Source organism: Marmota flaviventris, chromosome 5 (assembly GCF_047511675.1).
Source record: "Marmota flaviventris isolate mMarFla1 chromosome 5, mMarFla1.hap1, whole genome shotgun sequence".
NCBI lineage: Eukaryota > Metazoa > Chordata > Mammalia > Rodentia > Sciuridae > Marmota > Marmota flaviventris.
The window spans coordinates 63,978,443-63,993,236 of record NC_092502.1 but is presented as its reverse complement, the minus strand read 5'-3'; the positions used below and the strand labels follow the sequence as shown (position 1 = coordinate 63,993,236).

At 41.2% G+C, this 14,794-nt stretch overlaps 1 protein-coding gene across 2 annotated transcripts in view; it reads right to left on the bottom strand.

The window, feature by feature from the left end:
• The window catches only part of Dpysl3 (dihydropyrimidinase like 3), a 107,250-nt gene that overhangs the window by 47,390 nt on the left and 45,066 nt on the right, over positions 1-14,794 (bottom strand). The window contains exon 1 of one of the 2 annotated variants that reach the window (XM_027927655.2): positions 10,397-10,505. The exons of the other annotated variant lie outside the window; for it this stretch is intronic. Within the exon in view, the coding sequence (XP_027783456.2) occupies positions 10,397-10,435 (39 nt within the window). The 5' untranslated portion in view covers positions 10,436-10,505. Of the gene's footprint in view, positions 1-10,396; positions 10,506-14,794 lie in introns of those variants that run through there. 2 annotated transcript variants of the gene reach the window in all.

The window sequence follows — 14,794 nt, the reverse complement described above, 5'->3', positions numbered from 1 at the left end:
CAGGGGCGAGGAAACAAATGTGCTCATTTGAGAGCTGAAGAAAGCAGAGAGAGAAAGTGGTTTTCCATGGAAAATGGCACAAGGGATGAAGTAACTCGCATGGAGACATTCCAGAGACATGACATTGGGATGCAAGTCTACAGTCGGAGACTCCTGCACTGAGTGGCTTTGAGCAAGTTATTCAACCTTTCATCTTGGGGTGGCTTTTAATTGGACTTTAACTGAAAAACTTCAACTGAAAATAAATCTTTTATTTCATTTTTGTTGTTAATACAAAGATCCTGGAAACAACCAAGATTATTCAAACAAACCAAATGGGATTCATTTACCTTAATTCTTCAAGCAATGGGATGATATACAGCTAGCTGAAATTATGTTACGGGAGAATATTTAAGACATGGAAAGCTGTCGATGATATATAGTAGAATTGAAAAAAAAAAGGATATAAAACAGCATGAACAATTTGAGGTGCTATTTTAATAAGTAGCACCTACAGTCATAAGAAAAAACTTCTCAGCAAGGATACTAATTGGATTCACAATGGTTGTCTCTGAGTAATTTCATTGTGGTTTATTAATTTGTTTATATTTTTTGGTAAATTTTTCTACAGCCACTGTACTTTTTTTGCAATGGGGGGGGGGGTCTCAGTTAACTTTTAAAATCTCAGTGTGCTACAGTAAACCAGCCAGTAGAAAAAGATCTAATTCATTTGGCCTCAGTTTCCTTGTCTGTAAAGGGAGACTAAACTTCAAAAAAAAAAAAATCTTTAAGAATAAATTTTCAGATCACATTAAGACAAACTTCAGCAGAATCTTGCCTAGGGTTTATTTCAGAGGATGGAACATGCAGGGTTGGGTTTGGAGAAGTTGGCATTCAAATTGTTAAGAAATCCTTTATTGGTATTTTTGTTAATTCAATGTAAAGCAGCTTTTGGAGCTGAGTGTGAGAGGCATCTCCCTAGCAAGTTGTTCCTGTAAGTACGACAGTGTGGAATTGCTATGGATATGCAGGAAAGCAAGACTGTACCCAATAGCAAGGCTGAAAAACTTCCCCATGCCCAACCCACATGCAGAGAAGGGGCAGCAACTGGCCGCTCTTCACATCTCCCATCAGCTAAACCACTTAAGCCTGATGGGAAACAGGCGCAGAGAAGTAAGCCCTGGACTAGACATGAACTCAGACTGGACCCAGTGCTTTGGGATTCTAGAAGTGGGAGAAGATAAAAGAAGGCAGAATTTAATACAGCACTATGTAGTGGGGTTAATGAAGAGACAAAGATGATGTTGCCAAGAAATTAAGTATTATACATCTGTATCATGAGTGGTCATCTATTTAAAAAATACTAGTTATCATGATATTTGTGGTATATGACAATGATCAAAATATGTAATTAGTTATGCTTTATTTTCTTGCTTTAAATAAATGTTTATATTCTCGCTTATAAAAAAAAAGAAGAAAGAACATGGGCTATGAATCTGATAAACTTAAGTTTGAATTTTGGTTTCACCACTGAAGGCTTGTGTGACTTAAAGAAAATTACTTCTGTGGGAAATCTAATTATGTTTTTCTGAGGATTGAGATTCTGAATAAAATACAATATTATTATTAAACTATTATTATTATTATTAAATAATCTTATTATTATTAAACTAATTTTCCATGTGTATTTATCTAGATTAGATTTTTCCCATGCCAATATTTATGCTGTTAGGCCCAGAGCTGGTGGTCAATAAACACTTTTAATTAATTTAAAAAATAGAAAAAATGCTTTTATTACATATGATTTTATTATATGATATGATTATAATATATATAGTGCTTCAGATGATTTCTAACCAAAGGTTTAACATCCATGAATACATTTGACTAAATTTTCCTTCCCTTTCAGAGGCTTTCTTTAAAAGAATCTAATGAATTATTATTACATTGAGACCATAAACTATGTGGTTTATATTGAGGTGATCTTGGCAAAATTGGCTTTAACTGACCCCACACTTCAAAGCAAAGAATGAATGAAAATGAAAACTATTCTCAATAATAGCTCCAAATAAAAGCCCAAAGAAATTTGACAGATGCAGTGGGGTGAGAGACTGAAAAATCTTTGAAAGAACACACACACAAACATCAAAACACTCCATTTAAATGGCCAACAATGGAAACAAACAAACAAAAATCTATGAGCTGCTCCTTGGCCAATATTTCTAAAAGGCCAAGTTTGCTGTACAAATGCAGACTGGCCTATCTAATTGCTGCTAATAACCCTCATGACTTTGTGATTTATGTACAAAGGCAGAAAGAGGCCTCAATTAAGATCTACATTGCATCCTAGTCAAACAGTCTTTGTAACAATTTCCTCTATTTGAAATGAGACTTAAAGGTCTATGTTACTTCTTTATATTGTTTGTAGTAAGAGAAATGATGTGACTGTTTGCAAGCAAGATGCACCCAAGTATGTCCCTGAAATATGTTCAGAATGAGCCCAGGTGCAGTTCGAAGGAAAGGAAAGGAGGCCAGGGAAGAAAGAAGAACAAATGATGGACAGGCTCCCTGGCACATCTGCCCAGGGCACGACCTGCATTATAATAACTTGCTTGTCCTGCTAAAGTGCTGTAATGTTTCTCTTGGCACAGGGATCCCATGCCAGTTTCTTATAGGCTTTATTTTAAGTCTTAAAATTCATATTCTATAAAGTCATTAATGAAAGGGAAGATGATGTTCAAGAACAAATGTGTGCACTCTCAGGTTATCCTTTTCCTTGGAATTATTCTTGCAAGTAAATGTTAAATATATCCATTCATTCAACAAATTGTGACAGAGGACCTAATATGGGCCAGGCAAAGACTTAAGTGCAAGAGATTCCCTTTGGTTGGTAACCTCATGCAGTACTCATGGTATTACTGGGTCTTTGAAGGTAGGTAGGTTATTTCCATGGAGAGTAGCCATCATACTTAAAATGTTGACAAGAGCAGCTGAAAAGAAAGCATATACACACTCAGAGTTGTTTTCTGTTTGTTTGCTTGTTTGACTCGTCTAGATTTGAGGCGATTGTCGCCTTTATGACTTTATCAATAGTAGCCTTCTGCAAAAGAAAGACTGTCTGTGATTGCAAATGAATCATGGCATCACTTTAATAATGTTCATTTTAATTAATACTAGAGCTCTGATAAGGAAAGAACCTATCAATCATCTTTATTCTGTTTCTCTTCTACACAATCTGCTAACTAAGTCTGCTCCCTAAATGAGAAAAGGGCTGGAATTTTAAGGGTAAAAAGCAACCAAAGCCCTTTATATCCAACACAGATGTTGGATGGTCCTGCTGAGTTCAAGCCAACAACTGCAGTTCTCATCCATTTTCTCCCAGCTCACTCTTGCCTCACAGCAAGGAATTGTAATGAATTATTACAATTTCTATAAAATTGAAATAAACTGAGGTCGGGCTGGCCCAGAGGGTCATCTGAACTGGCCAGGATATCTGGGATCACCTAGTTCAAACTGTATCCATGCAGGAAATGAGAAGGATAATACAGGTTTCCCCAAAGTCACAAGTCAATCAGAGGCAAGGGCGTGTCTGACCACAACATGCTGATACTCTCCTCCAGAGTTCTCTTGCACTGCATCATAAAGCAAGAAGATGCTTTGGCTCTACTAGTCCCAGGGACACCTCTCCTAAATAATAAAATCTCAGCAGGGCGCAGTGGTGCATGCCTGTAATCACAGCAACTCAGGCTGAGGCAGGAGGATGGAGAGTTCAATCCCAGCCTCAGCAACTTAGCAAGGCCCTAAGCAACTTAGAGAGACCCTGTCTTTAAATGAAATATTAAAAAAAAGGTTGGGGATGCTGAGTGATTAAGTACTCCTGGGTTCAATCCCCAGTATCAAAATAAAATAAAATCTCATTTCTTCCTTTATATCTCATTGTCTAGTCTTTCCAGAAAAATAGAGATTAAGCCATGAGAAATGTGTCCTTGAATTCCAGATGTCCCAAATAGGTTGCTGGATCATTCTGCTGCAGAGCTCCCCCATCTGGCTTAGTGTACTGGGTGTGTCTCTGCTTGGCTGAATGGGAATGGGGAGCCTGGCTCCTATGTCTGGGAAAAGGACAGGGTAGAGAGTGAAAAGGGGCCTTGAGCCCAGATCCACACTTAAGCAAGGCAGAAAAATAGCATCTGCTTTTCCATCCTGCATTCACACATGCTCCTGGACAAAACCCAGAAGCTAATGCACAGCTGGCAGAAGAAATTCATGAACCACCGCTAGGAGGACATACACTCAATTGTGGTTCCAACAGTGATGTGTGATAGGCTCAGTCAGACCTTCCTCACTACTTCCTTCCATTGAACACTGGCCCACATCTGTGAGCTACCAGGTGTGGGAAGTTGGAAATGATAGAGGGAGAGAGTAGTCACCTGTGCATATGGACCTACTGCTTTCTTGCCTACGAAACTCACTTCATCCTAGGAACAATCCTAGGATCTTGCTTTTTCAGCTGTGTGACTTTAGGCAAGTCACTTAATCTCTCTGAGCCTCTCTCCAGAATGCAAAATGGTGGCTCATAATTATACCTATGAGTTGTTGTGAGTTAAATGAAATTATCCACATAGTTTGTTATGAGTTGAACTAAATAATCCCAATAGTTTGTGCTTGGCATTCGGTAAATGGTAGATATTATAACAGCTCCACTGTGCGTGGCTCCATCTTTCAAACTAAACTGAGCTCCTTGCAATCTAATTAACAGAAGAAACATTCCTCAAGTCAAGTATGCTAGACTCCATGAAGGGACAGGGACCAAAAGAGGCCAGATAGAGAGGTTCATCCTATTCCACTAAACTAGTTTGGTTTGATTTGGGAAAGACTCTTATTTCATAGGTTGAAATAGATGTGTGTTGAGTGTGATTCAATAGAAGAAGGACTTCACAGAAGAGTCTAAAAGCAAAGATGCCAATTTCTCTGGGGTTTCCAAGGTCTTTTCATTCGTTTCCCATTGGCCTAAGGAAAAGGTGAGGTTGCACATAGATTTGAGGAGAGAGTAACCAGGGAGAGGTCTGGCTCTCCTATTAACATTAGTTAGGACCCTAACTCAATAGCTTCATCACTCAGGGAATGAAAACATATCCGAATTTCCAAGCCCCTTCTTATTAGAAGCATTGATTTAAACAAACAGAGGCACATTTGCATCCTAGGGACACATCCTTACTTTTATAAAAATGTTTGAACTTTTCAAATGTAATAAAATAGACATAAATGGTTCTGTAAAATATGCCAGTAGGTAAAGAAACAAGGGTCCTTTAGGATATAGAGGGTTTTTGTTCTTTTTTCAAATTCAATTTATTTTTCCAGCTGAGGAAAAACTACTAAAAGTCTTGTTGTGAATAATCACTTAGAAAGGACATCTATAACCTGTGTCACTCTAAGATGGAAGCCAACTGGGACTGAAAAACAATACAGTTCAACTAAACTAGGAAAATGTCCTGTCTTTAAGTTCAGGGAGAGTTCCTGGGTCAAACTTCACAATAGACTGATGGCCTTCACTGGACTGTCAAAAATGACAAGTACAATTCTGCAGAGTAACTGTAACATAACCAAAGCAAAAAACTCGGATTTCATATAACACAGCATTCATTTTTGTTTGTGAAAACTTGTTTTAAAAAAGAAGCTTCCCAAGTAGTTTCTTTCCAAAGCAGACCTTTGCCAAGTCTTTTATTAATTTCCACATTCCAAAGAAGTTGAGATTTTATAAATAAACCCATATTTACAACCTTAAAAACATCCGGGTTCACAGACCACTCTCAAGGTCACTGCCTCATTTAAGTCTCCCAACAGCCCAGTGAGATAATAAAGGGGGCTTTTTATTTATAAGCTAATGGTTCTGCCACATAAACTTGAATTCTCTCAGGAAATCTATTTCTCTAGAATTCTCCAAAGTGCCCAGCTGGCTCAGTCACAGCAACTAACATCCAGAGCTCTTTATACACCAGAGGCATTTTGCTAGTATTGGGAAAGAGGAAAACCTGGTTGGCAACCATTGCATACCTGCTCAAAATATCAAGTAACCAGTGAACACCCCAGGCAGGGCCTGGACAAGATTTCTACGATCAGATATCTAAGATGCTTTCCATTCCTCAGTGTTTGGTATTATTCTTCTGTCTTTTACTCTGGAATTTCCCTTCTTAGATGCCTTACATGGATAGGGCTGGTTTGGGGTAACTCCTTCTTTCAGTTTCTCCAACTCTAATCCTTCATCTCTTAATATTTTCTCCCATTCTTAAGTGATACCCTAAGAAGCAAAATGAAGGTATAGATTCAAGGGTGGGGCTTCCCTGGTCACTTCCTTAGGTTCTAGTCTAGTTTTAAGTCCCCAACTCAATAGCTTCAAAGAGCTGGGTGTTCCTCCAGTTCATAAGAACTGTCTTCTTAAAAAAACAAAACACAACAAAACCAAAACCTTATAGCACCTAAAACACTTTTAAGCAAGATCACAGAGCTCTGACTGCACACCTTAGACTGAACTCTCCAGGTGGAATTCCTAACTAAGGATGCTTCTTCCAGAAGTTCCCAAATAACATACACACAACTCAACCTCAAATGCAATTGAAACGTATTATCTGAAAGACAATATTTATACACATCCAATTAGCATCCAATTACAAATAGTCAGTCCTCTATAGGGAATTCTGGAGCTCTTCATCTACACCTTTCAAAAACCTTCAGCTGCAGGTGGCTCTGGGAGGCAGAATTGAACCAGGGAAGCTTCAGCTTTGATGCTGGGCAAGCCCTGAGTGTAATCTCCAGCTTTGCCTCAAAATTCTCACTGAATGACTCTGGATAACTGACTTCACCTGGATAACTGACTTCACCTAGCTATGTTTCAATTTCCTTAACTGTGAGATGATTTCCTGCAGAGAAATTAGAAATTAGGAAAACTAATTAGAAAACTCATATAAAGCACTGGAACTAAAGTACCCACCCTTGCGGTCAGCTTCAAGTTATAGCTTATATAAGAGGAAACCAATGACTGCAACTACCAAAATTGTCCCCCTGTAAACTTGATATGGTGGCTACCATCCCAAATATTGTCTTTATGTTTTACTTAACATAAAAGGTAGAAGAGATTTTCTAAGTTTTTAATCCATGAAATAGGGATAGCTATAGTGACTGTCAGTATTGATTCAATGACTCAATGAGACAATGCATGCAAGGCACTTAACACAATGCCTGATGCACATTAACATTCAATAGATATGACTTTTTATTATTAGAAATTATTTTTAAATCATGCAGTCATTTAACTGAAAATTATTAGGTATCCATGTGCCAAGCACTGGACCAGACAGTGTATATGCAAGGTCTGTTGTCCTGATCTGATGAACCACCCAGAATGGTCAATCTCTGATATTTAGAAGCAAGGACTAGTGTGGAGGTAGAAAAGTTGATCCATAAAATACCCTGAGAGGGAACAAAAAAGATCAGAGGCCTGAGCTACTCAAAGGAAAAGGCCCAGCCAGTTCCACCAGTGACAGAGAACTGTGTCTCCTCTCCCTGCACCCAGGAAACCATAAACATAGGCTAGTGGGCATGTTTTAATCTCAGGAGAGAAGCAAAAATAAGTGGAAGGAGAAAAACAAAAACAAAAAAATGACAAAATAATTCTTCTTTGGACCAAACATGGTGGCAGAAAGTGGTGACTAGAGAGGAAAAGGGGACAGGGTCAGGAAAGACTGCCCCCCTCAGTCTTCAGATTATAGTGACACTTCAGCAACTGGGTGGGGCAGCTTACACAGAAAGGAAGAGAGGGCGTAGGAAATCTAATTCAAATTGCAGAACATTACCATTTTTTAACTAGACTGATATTGACAATAAGCGATGGATGTTACATTTGGATCTTTAATCTCATTTTCTCTATGTGTAGCTCTGAGACCATATTTTAATGTTTTTAACTATACTTAATATGGTATCTCAACCCTTATAGTACATAGATAATTATCATCTTCTATAGACATGCAAAAAATACACAAATAATCTATTCTAAACTAGAATTCTTGCTCATGAAAATACAAACACAAAGCATAAGAAAAAAATCTACAAATAGATTCCCTATCCCCAAAGACCAACTGCTCTGGCCATACCCTTCCTTGTCATCCCTCTGGATTTAACAATGAATGTAAAGCAACCTGGCCTGAAGAAATTTCCAACCACTGTCCACTCCTGTTAAAGCTGCTGGAGACATAGCCCCAGCTTCGAGGCACAGGCTGCTATGCAGCACCACGCCCCATGCCCAGAGAAAGGATAGGAGCCGCACTGAAAATGAAGGATGTACCCCAGGGAAGATCATCCAAACAGAAACAAAAGGGAACCCACTGCAAACCTGGTCCTGAGATTAGGGCACCGCTACATTTCCTGGGGCTTTTAAAGCAAGTTATATCAAGGTTAAATCTCTTTATCTTTCTTTAAAGTGTCTTAAATGATACATAGAAGAATGGGCGTGGCCCGCAAAGCCATGTCACAGATCTTCCATAAGAAGAACCATTGCAGTTTCAGACTAGGAGGAAAAACAACCAATTGATTCTTTGTATATCCCAAAAAGGAAAATTGGTAAATGCTTACTAAATGTAAATAAGTGGAATATACATGCAGCATACCTCCAGCATGTAATAGCATGAGAGCTGTGGTTCTATCTCCTGAGTTAGAGAAATAAGTATAAAAATGGAGCTCTGGTCCCAATCAGCTTTTAAAGAATTTGGATGTTACCTTCTACAGATCTTTGCATAGACAATTGGCACTGAAAAGATATTTTGCACAGTAAAAGCAATGGTCCCTCAATAATGAAAAATGAATGATATTAGGTAGTGGCAAATCCAAAGCCTCTTCCCCAGGAAAATGATCCCTATCCAGTTCATCTCTTTTCCTTGGAGTGTTTCTTTCTTGGGACCAGCCTGTAGGGTTGGGGTGTATTTGTGTGAAGTGAAGCTCAGGTGCATGAAAAAGGTATGATGCTGCAATGGAAATAAACCAGTTGACAATAAAGTGCACTCACTAGAGGCAAGAGAGGCATCTTCCTGCCTGTGGAGAGTAAGGTACTGCATAGCAATAGCAATAGCAAACACACAGGGTGTTCCAAGAATAAGGAACAAGAGCAAACAGACTCCAGCCCACAGCAAAACCTGGTGGATCCTGGCAATTTAACTGGGGTGGCAGGTAAAGCTCTGCTCTGGGGCAGCTGCAGAACCTCCCAGGGGCCAGCAGATCACTTCCTTTGTTCGCCCTGCAAAGATGGAGTAGCCACCCATTCCTCCACTACACACACACACACACACACACACACACACAATCCTATTTACTATAGACAAAGCACAACCATACTGTTTCATACAAAACTAACAAATGTCAGTGGCTTTTGCTTTTTGATTGTTTTAGTGCCCATCCCAGACTGCCATATGGCCGTGTTATTCAGGGACATCATTGCAGCACACCACTGAGGAATCCCATGTTGGGGCGCGGTATTTTACTCAGAAGAGCACCTTTCTGGACGCTGCTGAAGATGTGGGTTCTGTACCTGATAATGCCACATTCCCTCTCCACCCCGCCCTAGGTGCACGCCCAGCACATCTGACACCCTCCAGCCTCGGGTGGCTGGGTCTTGCACACAATGGCAGTAGGACACGACATGTACACAGCCTGTGCCTGCGACCACAAACTAAAATCACCAAAAACTCATCCTTTCTTGGGATGTGAGAAAGAAATGACACGAAAAAATTATAAAATAAATCGAAGGGAAAAGAAAGTTGATCATTCCCGCAGCAGCCACGTTATCTGTCCGATCCCCAATATGACACACGGAAACATGAATCGCGCTGAACGCAGGCAAGAAGGCGACGCGCGAGGACTGGTGGTCCAGACACCCCACCACCCTCGCGGCGATGGGGGCCAGAGCCCTGGGACTGGAGCCAGGAGAGGGGCGCGGTCAGGCTGCCGAGTACCCCCGAGGAAAGGTGTCATCTCCCCACACCCCAGTCCGGTCAAAAGGATCCTTCAACAAGCAACACTCCTCAACCTGGGCAGGCGCACCGAGCCCCGGGCGGAAAGGGAGTCCACGGAGAGCCCGTGCGCCCTCGGGAACTACGGGCAGTAGGAAAGGAGGAAAAATAATCCAAAGTTCTCTTTGCCACTGTTTGGGTTTCCTCTTTGTTTTGTTTCCCCCAAGCCCCCGGGTCGCTCAGTCTGTGTGGCGCCAGCCGCGCCGGCTGGACTGACCGCCGCTCCCCACCACCGGACAGCGGGTCCCCGTCTCTCCCCCGGGACCGGCTAGGGAAGCCGGCAGGACCAACCGCCCCGCCCGCGGCGCAGTGGGCAGCAAGTGAACCGGGGAGGAGGTGGCAGCGGCTCCCGCGCCTGGACTCACCGTGATCCGCGGGATGTTCTTCTTGCCTTGGTAGGACATGGTGGCGACGGTGGCTGCAGCAGCTGCCTCCCTCCCTCCTTCTGCTCCTGCTCGCCCGAGCCTTGCTCAGCGCACAGCGCCCCGAGATCAGGTGGAGCGAATGGTGCGCTGGCCACGGCCGCCGCCTCCTCTCGCCTCCGCCCCCCTCCCGGGCTCCCGCGGTGGCTGCCAGAGACAATAGTAAATCTCCCTGGTCCCCCTTTCACCCCCGACCCCCCCGCCACACACACCCTCCTCCACTCGCGTTCACGCCCGGGTTTTGTTGTGTCTTTTTTTTCTTTTGTGGTGCCAGCTGGGACCCCGTAAGACAAGAATGGCTGATCTGCGACTCCTCCCTCTTCTCTCTTATCCCTATTGATTTTCCTCTTTGCATCTGCCTCACCCACTTTTTCTTTTTCTTCCTTTTTTTTCCCCCTCCCTCCACCGGCTAGTGCAACGGAGCCAGCCTGCTCCACAGCCACCAGGGGGCGCGAGGGGCTTTCCGGGCGGGGATGCTGCAGCTCTGGGTGTAAGAAGTACTAGCGTCGCCCTCCCTAGCCTTCTGGGCCAAGCCCCTCGACGCTCCAACGCCTCAAACAACCCTTAGACCGATTTTCCTTCGTCCCAACACTTGTTTCAGCGAAGAGATGGCATTGGACTTCCCTCCCGGAACCCGCTCTCCATCCCCGCGCGGGCTGACTGTGGCGGCAGCTGCCTTTGTTAGAGCCAAGGGCTGGGCGCTGCCTCTGCTAGTCGCAGTGTGTGTAAACAGCAGGCGCAGTCCTTTAGAAAGCAAAGACCTGGTCAGACTTTATGCAGCCTGGTCGATTTGCTGTTATCCTGAGACCATGAAAACGCATATTGAGAAACCGTAAAGCAATTATTTGCTCTCAGGGGGCGATGAGGGGCACAGTATCTCATTAACTATTCTCTGTATTTTAAAAATATTCTCAGCCATATTAAAAAAAAAAAAAAGCCTACATTGTTGGATTCAAGAGAAAACATTAGTGTTCTGTGGATAAAAAGTAGAAAACACCTGTAGTGCCAAGACAGAAGCCTGGGCAATGTTCTGATGTGCAGCCATTGATTTTGTGAGTAGAACTACTACTGCTGCCACTCAGTGATCAACCATGTGCACTATTCAAAATTCTGCGTTTATTGCTGATAGAAATTATAGGACCCAAAACATGGCCTTTCAGCACTGAGATATATTGTTCTTTAGCTATGTGCTAAAATGAAACATTCAAAGGAAACCTATTTGGAGAGGCCACTATAGGTGGGGTCTTAGTGGTGATTGGGGTGTGGGGGCTTTCTTTGATCTGCTGAAAAATAATCCCAAACATACAATTTAAATAACAACAAAAATTTGGCTGTGTATGCAAAATTTATAAAATCCTCTATCACCCCCACTCTCCAACTGTCAATCCTAATATCCTACTAAAGAGAAATTTTGTAAATGCCATTTAGCATGACCAAATCTGTTAGGGATCTTGAATGCACACTTCTGTTAAATCAGGCCTCTGGTCACAGTTGTGGACATCTTGTCAATAGGTTGAAGGCTCATTTGCAGTAGAGAAGCTATATAAGGTATCCACAGAAGGAGGGTACAGAATGCAATAGTGTGGCTTTCCACAAACTTGAAATGAGCCAGCCTGGTGACATAATCAAAGGGCACTCTAACCCCCCTTAAGCACTCCCTCTCTGTGCTGAGTTAATCCAAGCTTCCAGTAAGTCATGGTTAACTGGACTAATGTGTCTTCACAGGAAAAGTCCACAGCAGTCTCCACTTGATTTCTGTGATAGTCTGGCAAGGAGGATGAATGCCAAGCAAGGTCACCTCCGTGTACTCTTTTGCAATATGCAGGGGGGGAAAAAAAAAGAAAAGACTGGGCCAAAGGCACGCCCTAAACATTTTGCTTTGTTCTTAAAGCATAAACGCTGAGACCACTAGCCAGGAATTGTGAAATTACAAAGCATTCTGGGATTGGCATGCAAATGAGCAGGATTATATTTAGAGCAGAGTAAAAGGAGAATTAGCTACATACTATGAAACCTTGCAGAGCTCTGTCTCTTTCCCACATATTTTATTGCTCCACACTTGCTGGAAGAGATCTTGCAAACTTTGCTTTAGAAAAGTGAAGTTATGTACTGGACTTTTGACAATCTTAAAGAAATACCATTGCATCTTTTTTTTTTTTAATTGCCCTTTAATTTCATGGGTGTCTCTGCCTTACTTGCATCCGAGTTGAGTTATCTCTTCTTTTAAAAGGTCATTATAATTCAGAAACTCTTTACCAAATATCTTAATACTATATTTTTTTAATCACTTGATAATTTTGTGTGTGTGTTGTGTGTTTTCAAATTACAAGACTTGATAAACCTTTTGAGGTTAGATTTGCCCACAAGAGGCTATTCTGAACAGGAATTCCAATGTGCTCCTCAGATCTGACTGTTGTGACAAGTCATGCACGGGAATACATAATAGCTAGCTAATCGGTTCAAGCTGTTGCCATCATCAGAAGCATACAACACACAATTTTTCCCTGTTTTGTTCTCTTCAATCATCTTTTACTTTCTTAAATAAAAATAAAGTCTCTAAGATGAATTTAAAGGAAAAATCCTTCCCTGGCTATGCTTTTCCTATTCCGGGAATAAGAAAGGCAGCCATCAATCAACACAGGATGCCTCTGTGTCTGGCCAAGGGAAAGAGAAGTGGAACCAGTATGGATGTTTTCCACAGTAGAATGACTCTGAATGGTTTTCCTTGGATACACAGCAGTGCTTGGCTTTAGGTCTTCAGGAAAATATGAGAGAGACACAGAGAAACAGAGACTTGACTTATCTCCCAAAGAAACTTGATTTTGATCATTAAACCTGCCATTCTCTCAGACTTGATGGCTACCCTATGCTAGTTACTCAATGGTTTGGCCCCATTCTCGACTTCTCTCCTTCCATAACATTCCTACACTCTATATCCAATCTTCAGCTACTGATATTGCTTCTGTCCCTTCAATATATATCCATACTATGATCTCTGCATCTGCAAAGTTCTTCCTGCGTAGCCACCATCTGTTATTACTGGATTGCTGTATAACCTCCTAACTGGGCCATTTTCTTCACCATCACTCATTCATTCACGCATTCTCATGACATATGACATTCACATAACATTTACCTTGTGCCATTATTTTTTCTAAGTGCTTGTGTTGCAAGGGTGAATAATAATGATGATAATGAAAATGTCCCATATCTCATAGTTTCCTTTATATCCTTAGTCAAAAGAGTACCATTTGTCATTTGCTAGCCCACTTTCCTGCTTTATTTATCTTCACAGTAATTTTTATCACCTGACATATTAATATATTATTGGGTATTATATTATCTTTCTTCCCCTCACAAGAATGCAAGCTCCTTGAGGTCAGGAGATATGTAGGTTTTATTCACTGAGTACCTGAAGTAGTCCTCTTGCCCATAGAAATTGCATAGAAATTAGAATTATTCGGTGAGTGAATGTAGAAATTTAAAAATCTATATCTGAAGAAAAGGTAATTAAGTGGAATAAAAGCTATCTTATAACTAAACAGCAGGTAATTAGAACTTAGATTTTAAAATATCTATTTCTGCTCCTCTGTGGCTTCCTGGGTTTCCTGATTCTAGATTTCAGAGCAGGTGAATCCAAGATGGTGACAAGTCACTTTGCTAGTATGATAATTCCAAAATTGCAAGGCAACATATAGGCCAAAGAATGACCCAGCAGAATATATTTAGTACCTGAGCACTGATTAGAAGGCTGTGGCTTTGAAAGAGGCTGCCGACAAAGCCTATGGGGAAGATCAAAAATTATATGTTAAAGACTTTCTTTAAAGAAATAATATTGAATCCCAAGGAAAAAGTATGGACTATAATCCAGAAGGGTGTGCTGTTTAAGGACCTGGTTTTGGGAGTGAAAGGAACCACTTCCTATGTCCATGATCTTCAGCAGACTACTTTAACTTTCAGAGCCCTGGCTGGGTTCCTCATTTCTAAAATAGAGACTTTATTACCTACCTCAAAATGTTTTTGGGATGGTTTATTAATTCATTCACATAATATTATTGAATATCTAGTATGTGTACCAAAGCACTAAGGATACAAATATTTGAACAAACCAGGTAAAATCTCTGATTCTCTGAAGCTTACATTATATCCTAGTCAAAGAGATGAGTCAAGATAAAAAGAGTTCAAATGGTGGTAAGTGCCTAGGGATAAATAAAGTAGAGAAGGGGAGAGGATAGTCTTCAATGTGTACTGAGAATAGGGTGACTTTTACACACAGGGGTCACTGAAGACTAGGTGAGATAACAGTAGATTGAACCAAATGGTAACAGTGAAGGTGGTTTA